General features: G+C 44.5%; 1 protein-coding gene across 1 annotated transcript in view; it reads right to left on the bottom strand.

Annotated features, from left to right (window-relative positions):
* Positions 1 to 9941, bottom strand: part of LOC148513925 (bifunctional glutamate/proline--tRNA ligase-like) — a 168527-nt gene extending 158586 nt beyond the window's left edge. The window contains exon 1 of the mRNA XM_088481229.1: positions 9738 to 9941. Within this exon, the coding sequence (XP_088337355.1) occupies positions 9738 to 9935 (198 nt within the window). The 5' untranslated portion in view covers positions 9936 to 9941. The remainder of the gene's footprint in view (positions 1 to 9737) is intronic.
* Positions 9942 to 13719: the final 3778 nt, after the last annotated feature.

A 13719-nucleotide genomic window follows, 5' to 3' on the forward strand; every position in this document is an offset into this window, starting at 1 on the left:
ACTGCCTCTATACTACCACTAGGGGTACATACAGGCTATGAGCCAGAAGCGGGTATAATATGGCAGCACTACGGTATATCAATGATCACAGTTATTTATACAGGGGATTCTGTGCTCTGATGTACTGCCTCTATACTACCACTAGGGGTACATACAAGCTATGAGCCAGAAGCGGGTATAATATGGCAGCACTACGGTATATCAATGATCACAGTTATTTATACAGGGTATTCTGTGATCTGATGTACTGCCTCTATACTACCACTAGGGGTACATACAAGCTATGAGCCAGAAGCGGGTATAATATGGCAGCACTACGGTATATCAATGATCACAGTTATTTATACAGGGGATTCTGTGATCTGATGTACTGCCTCTATTCTACCACTAGGGGTACATACAGGCTATGAGCCAGAAGCGGGTATAATATGGCAGCACTACGGTATATCAATGATCACAGTTATTTATACAGGGTATTCTGTGCTCTGATGTACTGCCTCTATTCTACCACTAGGGGTACATACAAGCTATGAGCCAGAAGCGGGTATAATATGGCAGCACTACGGTATATCAATGATCACAGTTATTTATACAGGGGATTCTGTGCTCTGATGTACTGCCTCTATACTACCACTAGGGGTACATACAGGCTATGATCCAGAAGCGGGTATAATATGGCAGCACTACGGTATATCAATGATCACAGTTATTTATACAGGGTATTCTGTGCTCTGATGTACTGCCTCTATACTACCACTAGGGGTACATACAGGCTATGAGCCAGAAGCGGGTATAATATGGCAGCACTACGGTATATCAATGATCACAGTTATTTATACAGGGGATTCTGTGATCTGATGTACTGCCTCTATATTACCACTAGGGGTACATACAGGCTATGATCCAGAAGCGGGTATAATATGGCAGCACTACGGTATATCAATGATCACAGTTATTTATACAGGGGATTCTGTGTTCTGATGTACTGCCTCTATTCTACCACTAGGGGTACATACAAGCTATGATCCAGAAGCGGGTATAAAATGGCAGCACTACGGTATATCAATGATCACAGTTATTTATACAGGGTATTCTGTGCTCTGATGTACTGCCTCTATACTACCACTAGGGGTACATACAGGCTATGATCCAGAAGCGGGTATAATATGGCAGCACTACGGTATATCAATGATCACAGTTATTTATACAGGGTATTCTGTGATCTGATGTACTGCCTCTATACTACCACTAGGGGTACATACAGGCTATGAGCCAGAAGCGGGTATAATATGGCAGCACTACGGTATATCAATGATCACAGTTATTTATACAGGGTATTCTGTGCTCTGATGTACTGCCTCTATACTACCACTAGGGGTACATACAGGCTATGATCCAGAAGCGGGTATAATATGGCAGCACTACGGTATATCAATGATCACAGTTATTTATACAGGGTATTCTGTGATCTGATGTACTGCCTCTATACTACCACTAGGGGTACATACAAGCTATGATCCAGAAGCGGGTATAATATGGCAGCACTACGGTATATCAATGATCACAGTTATTTATACAGGGGATTCTGTGTTCTGATGTACTGCCTCTATACTACCACTAGGGGTACATACAGGCTATGATCCAGAAGCGGGTATAATATGGCAGCACTACGGTATATCAATGATCACAGTTATTTATACAGGGGATTCTGTGCTCTGATGTACTGCCTCTATTCTACCACTAGGGGTACATACAAGCTATGATCCAGAAGCGGGTATAATATGGCAGCACTACGGTATATCAATGATCACAGTTATTTATACAGGGGATTCTGTGCTCTGATGTACTGCCTCTATACTACCACTAGGGGTACATACAAGCTATGAGCCAGAAGCGGGTATAATATGGCAGCACTACGGTATATCAATGATCACAGTTATTTATACAGGGCATTCTGTGCTCTGATGTACTGCCTCTATACTACCACTAGGGGTACATACAAGCTATGAGCCAGAAGCGGGTATAATATGGCAGCACTACGGTATATCAATGATCACAGTTATTTATACAGGGGATTCTGTGATCTGATGTACTGCCTCTATTCTACCACTAGGGGTACATACAGGCTATGATCCAGAAGCGGGTATAATATGGCAGCACTACGGTATATCAATGATAACAGTTATTAATACAGGGGATTCTGTGCTCTGATGTACTGCCTCTATACTACCACTAGGGGTACATACAAGCTATGATCCAGAAGCGGGTATAATATGGCAGCACTACGGTATATTAATGATCACAGTTATTTATACAGGGTATTCTGTGATCTGATGTACGGCCTCTATTCTACCACTAGGGGTACATACAAGCTATGAGCCAGAAGCGGGTATAATATGGCAGCACTACGGTATATCAATGATCACAGTTATTTATACAGGGGATTCTGTGATCTGATGTACTGCCTCTATTCTACCACTAGGGGTACATACAAGCTATGAGCCAGAAGCGGGTATAATATGGCAGCACTACGGTATATCAATGATCACAGTTATTTATACAGGGGATTCTGTGATCTGATGTACTGCCTCTATACTACCACTAGGGGTACATACAGGCTATGATCCAGAAGCGGGTATAATATGGCAGCACTACGGTATATCAATGATCACAGTTATTTATACAGGGTATTCTGTGCTCTGATGTACTGCCTCTATACTACCACTAGGGGTACATACAAGCTATGAGCCAGAAGCGGGTATAATATGGCAGCACTACGGTATATCAATGATCACAGTTATTTATACAGGGGATTCTGTGATCTGATGTACTGCCTCTATTCTACCACTAGGGGTACATACAGGCTATGATCCAGAAGCGGGTATAATATGGCAGCACTACGGTATATTAATGATCACAGTTATTTATACAGGGTATTCTGTGATCTGATGTACTGCCTCTATACTACCACTAGGGGTACATACAGGCTATGATCCAGAAGCGGGTATAATATGGCAGCACTACGGTATATCAATGATCACAGTTATTTATACAGGGTATTCTGTGCTCTGATGTACTGCCTCTATACTACCACTAGGGGTACATACAAGCTATGATCCAGAAGCGGGTATAATATGGCAGCACTACGGTATATCAATGATCACAGTTATTTATACAGGGGATTCTGTGATCTGATGTACTGCCTCTATACTACCACTAGGGGTACATACAAGCTATGATCCAGAAGCGGGTATAATATGGCAGCACTACGGTATATCAATGATCACAGTTATTTATACAGGGTATTCTGTGATCTGATGTACTGCCTCTATACTACCACTAGGGGTACATACAAGCTATGAGCCAGAAGCGGGTATAATATGGCAGCACTACGGTATATCAATGATCACAGTTATTTATACAGGGGATTCTGTGCTCTGATGTACTGCCTCTATACTACCACTAGGGGTACATACAAGCTATGATCCAGAAGCGGGTATAATATGGCAGCACTACGGTATATCAATGATCACAGTTATTTATACAGGGTATTCTGTGCTCTGATGTACTGCCTCTATACTACCACTAGGGGTACATACAGGCTATGATCCAGAAGCGGGTATAATATGGCAGCACTACGGTATATCAATGATCACAGTTATTTATACAGGGGATTCTGTGCTCTGATGTACTGCCTCTATACTACCACTAGGGGTACATACAGGCTATGAGCCAGAAGCGGGTATAATATGGCAGCACTACGGTATATCAATGATCACAGTTATTTATACAGGGTATTCTGTGATCTGATGTACTGCCTCTATACTACCACTAGGGGTACATACAAGCTATGAGCCAGGAGCGGGTATAATATGGCAGCACTACGGTATATCAATGATCACAGTTATTTATACAGGGTATTCTGTGCTCTGATGTACTGCCTCTATACTACCACTAGGGGTACATACAAGCTATGAGCCAGAAGCGGGTATAATATGGCAGCACTACGGTATATCAATGATCACAGTTATTTATACAGGGGATTCTGTGATCTGATGTACTGCCTCTATACTACCACTAGGGGTACATACAAGCTATGATCCAGAAGCGGGTATAATATGGCAGCACTACGGTATATCAATGATCACAGTTATTTATACAGGGGATTCTGTGCTCTGATGTACTGCCTCTATACTACCACTAGGGGTACATACAGGCTATGAGCCAGAAGCGGGTATAATATGGCAGCACTACGGTATATCAATGATCACAGTTATTTATACAGGGGATTCTGTGATCTGATGTACTGCCTCTATTCTACCACTAGGGGTACATACAGGCTATGAGCCAGAAGCGGGTATAATATGGCAGCACTACGGTATATCAATGATCACAGTTATTTATACAGGGTATTCTGTGCTCTGATGTACTGCCTCTATTCTACCACTAGGGGTACATACAAGCTATGAGCCAGAAGCGGGTATAATATGGCAGCACTACGGTATATCAATGATCACAGTTATTTATACAGGGGATTCTGTGCTCTGATGTACTGCCTCTATTCTACCACTAGGGGTACATACAGGCTATGATCCAGAAGCGGGTATAATATGGCAGCACTACGGTATATCAATGATCACAGTTATTTATACAGGGGATTCTGTGATCTGATGTACTGCCTCTATTCTACCACTAGGGGTACATACAAGCTATGAGCCAGAAGCAGGTATAATATGGCAGCACTACGGTATATCAATGATCACAGTTATTTATACAGGGTATTCTGTGATCTGATGTACTGCCTCTATACTACCACTAGGGGTACATACAGGCTATGAGCCAGAAGCGGGTATAATATGGCAGCACTACGGTATATCAATGATCACAGTTATTTATACAGGGGATTCTGTGATCTGATGTACTGCCTCTATTCTACCACTAGGGGTACATACAGGCTATGATCCAGAAGCGGGTATAATATGGCAGCACTACGGTATATCAATGATCACAGTTATTTATACAGGGGATTCTGTGCTCTGATGTACTGCCTCTATTCTACCACTAGGGGTACATACAAGCTATGAGCCAGAAGCGGGTATAATATGGCAGCACTACGGTATATCAATGATCACAGTTATTTATACAGGGTATTCTGTGATCTGATGTACTGCCTCTATACTACCACTAGGGGTACATACAGGCTATGATCCAGAAGCGGGTATAATATGGCAGCACTACGGTATATCAATGATCACAGTTATTTATACAGGGGATTCTGTGATCTGATGTACTGCCTCTATACTACCACTAGGGGTACATACAGGCTATGAGCCAGAAGCGGGTATAATATGGCAGCACTACGGTATATCAATGATCACAGTTATTTATACAGGGGATTCTGTGATCTGATGTACTGCCTCTATTCTACCACTAGGGGTACATACAGGCTATGAGCCAGAAGCGGGTATAATATGGCAGCACTACGGTATATCAATGATCACAGTTATTTATACAGGGGATTCTGTGCTCTGATGTACTGCCTCTATACTACCACTAGGGGTACATACAGGCTATGATCCAGAAGCGGGTATAATATGGCAGCACTACGGTATATCAATGATCACAGTTATTTATACAGGGTATTCTGTGCTCTGATGTACTGCCTCTATTCTACCACTAGGGGTACATACAAGCTATGAGCCAGAAGCGGGTATAATATGGCAGCACTACGGTATATCAATGATCACAGTTATTTATACAGGGTATTCTGTGCTCTGATGTACTGCCTCTATAATACCACTAGGGGTAGATACAGGCTATGATCCAGAAGCGGGTATAATATGGCAGCACTACGGTATATCAATGATCACAGTTATTTATACAGGGTATTCTGTGCTCTGATGTACTGCCTCTATTCTACCACTAGGGGTACATACAGGCTATGATCCAGAAGCGGGTATAATATGGCAGCACTACGGTATATCAATGATCACAGTTATTTATACAGGGGATTCTGTGATCTGATTTACTGCCTCTATTCTACCACTAGGGGTACATACAGGCTATGATCCAGAAGCGGGTATAATATGGCAGCACTACGGTATATCAATGATCACAGTTATTTATACAGGGGATTCTGTGATCTGATGTACTGCCTCTATACTACCACTAGGGGTACATACAGGCTATGATCCAGAAGCGGGTATAATATGGCAGCACTACGGTATATCAATGATCACAGTTATTTATACAGGGGATTCTGTGATCTGATGTACGGCCTCTATACTACCACTAGGGGTACATACAAGCTATGAGCCAGAAGCGGGTATAATATGGCAGCACTACGGTATATCAATGATCACAGTTATTTATACAGGGGATTCTGTGCTCTGATGTACTGCCTCTATACTACCACTAGGGGTACATACAAGCTATGAGCCAGAAGCGGGTATAATATGGCAGCACTACGGTATATCAATGATCACAGTTATTTATACAGGGTATTCTGTGCTCTGATGTACTGCCTCTATTCTACCACTAGGGGTACATACAAGCTATGAGCCAGAAGCGGGTATAATATGGCAGCACTACGGTATATCAATGATCACAGTTATTTATACAGGGGATTCTGTGCTCTGATGTACTGCCTCTATACTACCACTAGGGGTACATACAGGCTATGATCCAGAAGCGGGTATAATATGGCAGCACTACGGTATATCAATGATCACAGTTATTTATACAGGGTATTCTGTGCTCTGATGTACTGCCTCTATACTACCACTAGGGGTACATACAAGCTATGATCCAGAAGCGGGTATAATATGGCAGCACTACGGTATATCAATGATCACAGTTATTTATACAGGGGATTCTGTGTTCTGATGTACTGCCTCTATACTACCACTAGGGGTACATACAAGCTATGATCCAGAAGCGGGTATAATATGGCAGCACTACGGTATATCAATGATCACAGTTATTTATACAGGGGATTCTGTGTTCTGATGTACTGCCTCTATACTACCACTAGGGGTACATACAGGCTATGATCCAGAAGCGGGTATAATATGGCAGCACTACGGTATATCAATGATCACAGTTATTTATACAGGGGATTCTGTGATCTGATGTACTGCCTCTATACTACCACTAGGGGTACATACAGGCTATGAGCCAGAAGCGGGTATAATATGGCAGCACTACGGTATATCAATGATCACAGTTATTTATACAGGGGATTCTGTGATCTGATGTACTGCCTCTATACTACCACTAGGGGTACATACAAGCTATGATCCAGAAGCGGGTATAATATGGCAGCACTACGGTATATCAATGATCACAGTTATTTATACAGGGTATTCTGTGCTCTGATGTACTGCCTCTATTCTACCACTAGGGGTACATACAAGCTATGATCCAGAAGCGGGTATAATATGGCAGCACTACGGTATATCAATGATCACAGTTATTTATACAGGGGATTCTGTGATCTGATGTACGGCCTCTATTCTACCACTAGGGGTACATACAAGCTATGAGCCAGAAGCGGGTATAATATGGCAGCACTACGGTATATCAATGATCACAGATATTTATACAGGGGATTCTGTGATCTGATGTACTGCCTCTATACTACCACTAGGGGTACATACAGGCTATGATCCAGAAGCGGGTATAATATGGCAGCACTACGGTATATCAATGATCACAGTTATTTATACAGGGTATTCTGTGATCTGATGTACTGCCTCTATTCTACCACTAGGGGTACATACAGGCTATGAGCCAGAAGCGGGTATAATATGGCAGCACTACGGTATATCAATGATCACAGTTATTTATACAGGGTATTCTGTGCTCTGATGTACTGCCTCTATACTACCACTAGGGGTACATACAAGCTATGAGCCAGAAGCGGGTATAATATGGCAGCACTACGGTATATCAATGATCACAGTTATTTATACAGGGTATTCTGTGATCTGATGTACTGCCTCTATATTACCACTAGGGGTACATACAAGCTATGAGCCAGAAGCGGGTATAATATGGCAGCACTACGGTATATCAATGATCACAGTTATTTATACAGGGTATTCTGTGCTCTGATGTACTGCCTCTATTCTACCACTAGGGGTACATACAGGCTATGAGCCAGAAGCGGGTATAATATGGCAGCACTACGGTATATCAATGATCACAGTTATTTATACAGGGTATTCTGTGCTCTGATGTACTGCCTCTATACTACCACTAGGGGTACATACAAGCTATGATCCAGAAGCGGGTATAATATGGCAGCACTACGGTATATCAATGATCACAGTTATTTATACAGGGGATTCTGTGATCTGATGTACTGCCTCTATACTACCACTAGGGGTACATACAGGCTATGATCCAGAAGCGGGTATAATATGGCAGCACTACGGTATATCAATGATCACAGTTATTTATACAGGGTATTCTGTGATCTGATGTACTGCCTCTATACTACCACTAGGGGTACATACAAGCTATGAGCCAGAAGCGGGTATAATATGGCAGCACTACGGTATATCAATGATCACAGTTATTTATACAGGGTATTCTGTGATCTGATGTACTGCCTCTATACTACCACTAGGGGTACATACAAGCTATGAGCCAGAAGCGGGTATAATATGGCAGCACTACGGTATATCAATGATCACAGTTATTTATACAGGGTATTCTGTGATCTGATGTACTGCCTCTATACTACCACTAGGGGTACATACAGGCTATGATCCAGAAGCGGGTATAATATGGCAGCACTACGGTATATCAATGATCACAGTTATTTATACAGGGTATTCTGTGATCTGATGTACTGCCTCTATTCTACCACTAGGGGTACATACAAGCTATGAGCCAGAAGCGGGTATAATATGGCAGCACTACGGTATATCAATGATCACAGTTATTTATACAGGGTATTCTGTGATCTGATGTACTGCCTCTATTCTACCACTAGGGGTACATACAAGCTATGAGCCAGAAGCGGGTATAATATGGCAGCACTACGGTATATCAATGATCACAGTTATTTATACAGGGTATTCTGTGATCTGATGTACTGCCTCTATACTACCACTAGGGGTACATACAAGCTATGAGCCAGAAGCGGGTATAATATGGCAGCACTACGGTATATCAATGATCACAGTTATTTATACAGGGGATTCTGTGCTCTGATGTACTGCCTCTATACTACCACTAGGGGTACATACAGGCTATGATCCAGAAGCGGGTATAATATGGCAGCACTACGGTATATCAATGATCACAGTTATTTATACAGGGGATTCTGTGCTCTGATGTACTGCCTCTATACTACCACTAGGGGTACATACAGGCTATGATCCAGAAGCGGGTATAATATGGCAGCACTACGGTATATCAATGATCACAGTTATTTATACAGGGGATTCTGTGCTCTGATGTACTGCCTCTATACTACCACTAGGGGTACATACAGGCTATGATCCAGAAGCGGGTATAATATGGCAGCACAGGAATGGACCTATGTCCGCAGTCATCACAGACATCAGTTTGTTTCTACTTCTACAAAAATTCAGATCTGCTAAAAACATTATTCTAAGAGGAAATAGATGGTTCATAGGGGCCACAATATTACGTCTCATCATTAGCTCTTAGAATATGTCCCAATCTGTCCATCACACCACTGAGACGCTGTATACAATACGCACCTTGGGAGCTTTTTCAGTCTTCAGCGTTCTGACCTCTTCGCCCTGCTCGGCCACCTTGTTATATAGAGCGTCAGCCTGTGAAGAATTGGAGCCATTTTCCTGGTCGCTGACAGGTGGCTGCCCCGCCATGTATTCCTGCCCAGTCCTCTCCTTATATTCCGCTTTCAGAGACAGCAGAAGTTTTACCGCCTCGTCCATCTTGTCCTTGGAATAGGGATGAGCATTTGGTATGTAACCAATAAAGATGTATACACAGATATCCCTTGTCACATACATGATACAGTATAATGGGCTCGCTGAGAGGAGATGATGTGTATAGGGGAATGGCTTCTCTCATAGGTGTGAGGATCTGGTCTATTGCTCCGATTGTGGGACGACCAGAGTTACAGCCAATAGGCAAATTGCTACCGGTAACTCTACAGTTCATAACATGGATCCGGTAGGACCAGGGATTATATAAAGGACCAAACACCTGACACAGTTAGGCCAATATGTGTGTATACAAGCAATGATCTTTTTCCCCTATGTATACACTATTATATAATGTTTGTGCCCGGGGTCTATGCTGCACACAGATCAGTTACAGTGATCCATATAAGTGTCAGTCATCCAATCACACACAGTCACTCCCCTCACCATACACATCAGGGGGAGATGTAACACCCATATTACCATCACACACAGTCACTCCCCTCACCATACACATCAGGGGGAGGAGATGTAACACCCATATTACCCATCACACACAGTCACTCCCCTCACCATACACATCAGGGGGGGGAGATGTAACACCCATATTACCCATCACACACAGTCACTCCCCTCACCATACACATCAGGGGGAGGAGATGTAACACCCATATTACCATCACACACAGTCACTCCCCTCACCGTACACATCAGGGGGAGGAGATGTAACACCCATATTACCATCACACACAGTCACTCCCCTCACCATACACATCAGGGGAGGAGATGTAACACCCATATTACCCATCACACACAGTCACTCCCCTCACCATACACATCAGGGGGAGGAGATGTAACACCCATATTACCATCACACACAGTCACTCCCCTCACCATACACATCAGGGGGAGGAGATGTAACACCCATATTACCCATCACACACAGTCACTCCCCTCACCATACACATCAGGGGGAGGAGATGTAACACCCATATTACCATCACACACAGTCACTCCCCTCACCATACACATCAGGGGGAGGAGATGTAACACCCATATTACCATCACACACAGTCACTCCCCTCACCATACACATCAGGGGGAGGAGATGTAACACCCATATTACCCATCACACACAGTCACTCCCCTCACCATACACATCAGGGGAGGAGATGTAACACCCATATTACCCATCACACACAGTCACTCCCCTCACCATACACATCAGGGGGAGGAGATGTAACACCCATATTACCCATCACACACAGTCACTCCCCTCACCATACACATCAGGGGGAGGAGATGTAACACCCATATTACCCATCACACACAGTCACTCCCCTCACCATACACATCAGGGGGAGGAGATGTAACACCCATATTACCATCACACACAGTCACTCCCCTCACCATACACATCAGGGGGAGGAGATGTAACACCCATATTACCCATCACACACAGTCACTCCCCTCACCATACACATCAGGGGGGGGAGATGTAACACCCATATTACCCATCACACACAGTCACTCCCCTCACCATACACATCAGGGGGGGAGATGTAACACCCATATTACCATCACACACAGTCACTCCCCTCACCATACACATCAGGGGGAGGAGATGTAACACCCATATTACCCATCACACACAGTCACTCCCCTCACCATACACATCAGGGGGGGAGATGTAACACCCATATTACCCATCACACACAGTCACTCCCCTCACCATACACATCAGGGGGAGGAGATGTAACACCCATATTACCCATCACACACAGTCACTCCCCTCACCATACACATCAGGGGGAGGAGATGTAACACCCATATTACCATCACACACAGTCACTGCCCTCACCATACACATCAGGGGGGAGATGTAACACCCATATTACCCATCACACACAGTCACTCCCCTCACCATACACATCAGGGGGGGAGATGTAACACCCATATTACCCATCACACACAGTCACTCCCCTCACCATACACATCAGGGGGAGGAGATGTAACACCCATATTACCCATCACACACAGTCACTCCCCTCACCATACACATCAGGGGGAGATGTAACACCCATATTACCCATCACACACAGTCACTCCCCTCACCATACACATCAGGGGGGGAGATGTAACACCCATATTACCCATCACACACAGTCACTCCCCTCACCATACACATCAGGGGGGAGATGTAACACCCATATTACCATCACACACAGTCACTCCCCTCACCATACACATCAGGGGGAGGAGATGTAACACCCATATTACCATCACACACAGTCACTCCCCTCACCATACACATCAGGGGGAGGAGATGTAACACCCATATTACCATCACACACAGTCACTCCCCTCACCATACACATCAGGGGGAGATGTAACACCCATATTACCCATCACACACAGTCACTCCCCTCACCATACACATCAGGGGGAGGAGATGTAACACCCATATTACCATCACACACAGTCACTCCCCTCACCATACACATCAGGGGGGAGATGTAACACCCATATTACCATCACACACAGTCACTCCCCTCACCATACACATCAGGGGGAGGAGATGTAACACCCATATTACCATCACACACAGTCACTCCCCTCACCATACACATCAGGGGGAGATGTAACACCCATATTACCCATCACACACAGTCACTCCCCTCACCATACACATCAGGGGGAGGAGATGTAACACCCATATTACCATCACACACAGTCACTCCCCTCACCATACACATTAGGGGGGGGAGATGTAACACCCATATTACCCATCACACACAGTCACTCCCCTCACCATACACATCAGGGGGGGAGATGTAACACCCATATTACCCATCACACACAGTCACTCCCCTCACCATACACATCAGGGGGGGAGATGTAACACCCATATTACCCATCACACACAGTCACTCCCCTCACCATACACATCAGGGGGAGATGTAACACCCATATTACCCATCACACACAGTCACTCCCCTCACCATACACATCAGGGGGGGAGATGTAACACCCATATTACCATCACACACAGTCACTCCCCTCACCATACACATCAGGGGGGGGAGATGTAACACCCATATTACCCATCACACACAGTCACTCCCCTCACCATACACATCAGGGGGAGGAGATGTAACACTCATATTACCATCACACACAGTCACTCCCCTCACCATACACATCAGGGGGAGGAGATGTAACACCCATATTACCCATCACACACAGTCACTCCCCTCACCATACACATCAGGGGGGGGAGATGTAACACCCATATTACCATCACACACAGTCACTCCCCTCACCATACACATCAGGGGGGGAGATGTAACACCCATATTACCCATCACACACAGTCACTCCCCTCACCATACACATCAGGGGGAGGAGATGTAACACCCATATTACCATCACACACAGTCACTCCCCTCACCATACACATCAGGGGGGAGAGATGTAACACCCATATTACCATCACACACAGTCACTCCCCTCACCATACACATCAGGGGGAGGAGATGTAACACCCATATTACCCATCACACACAGTCACTCCCCTCACCATACACATCAGGGGGAGGAGATGTAACACCCATATTACCCATCACACACAGTCACTCCCCTCACCATACACATCAGGGGGAGGAGATGTAACACCCATATTACCCATCACACACAGTCACTCCCCTCACCATACACATCAGGGGGGAGATGTAACACCCATATTACCATCACACACAGTCACTCCCCTCACCATACACATCAGGGGGGAGGA

This window comes from Taudactylus pleione, unplaced genomic scaffold, assembly GCF_031769625.1.
Source record: "Taudactylus pleione unplaced genomic scaffold, aTauple2 ptg000267l, whole genome shotgun sequence".
Lineage (NCBI taxonomy): Eukaryota > Metazoa > Chordata > Amphibia > Anura > Myobatrachidae > Taudactylus > Taudactylus pleione.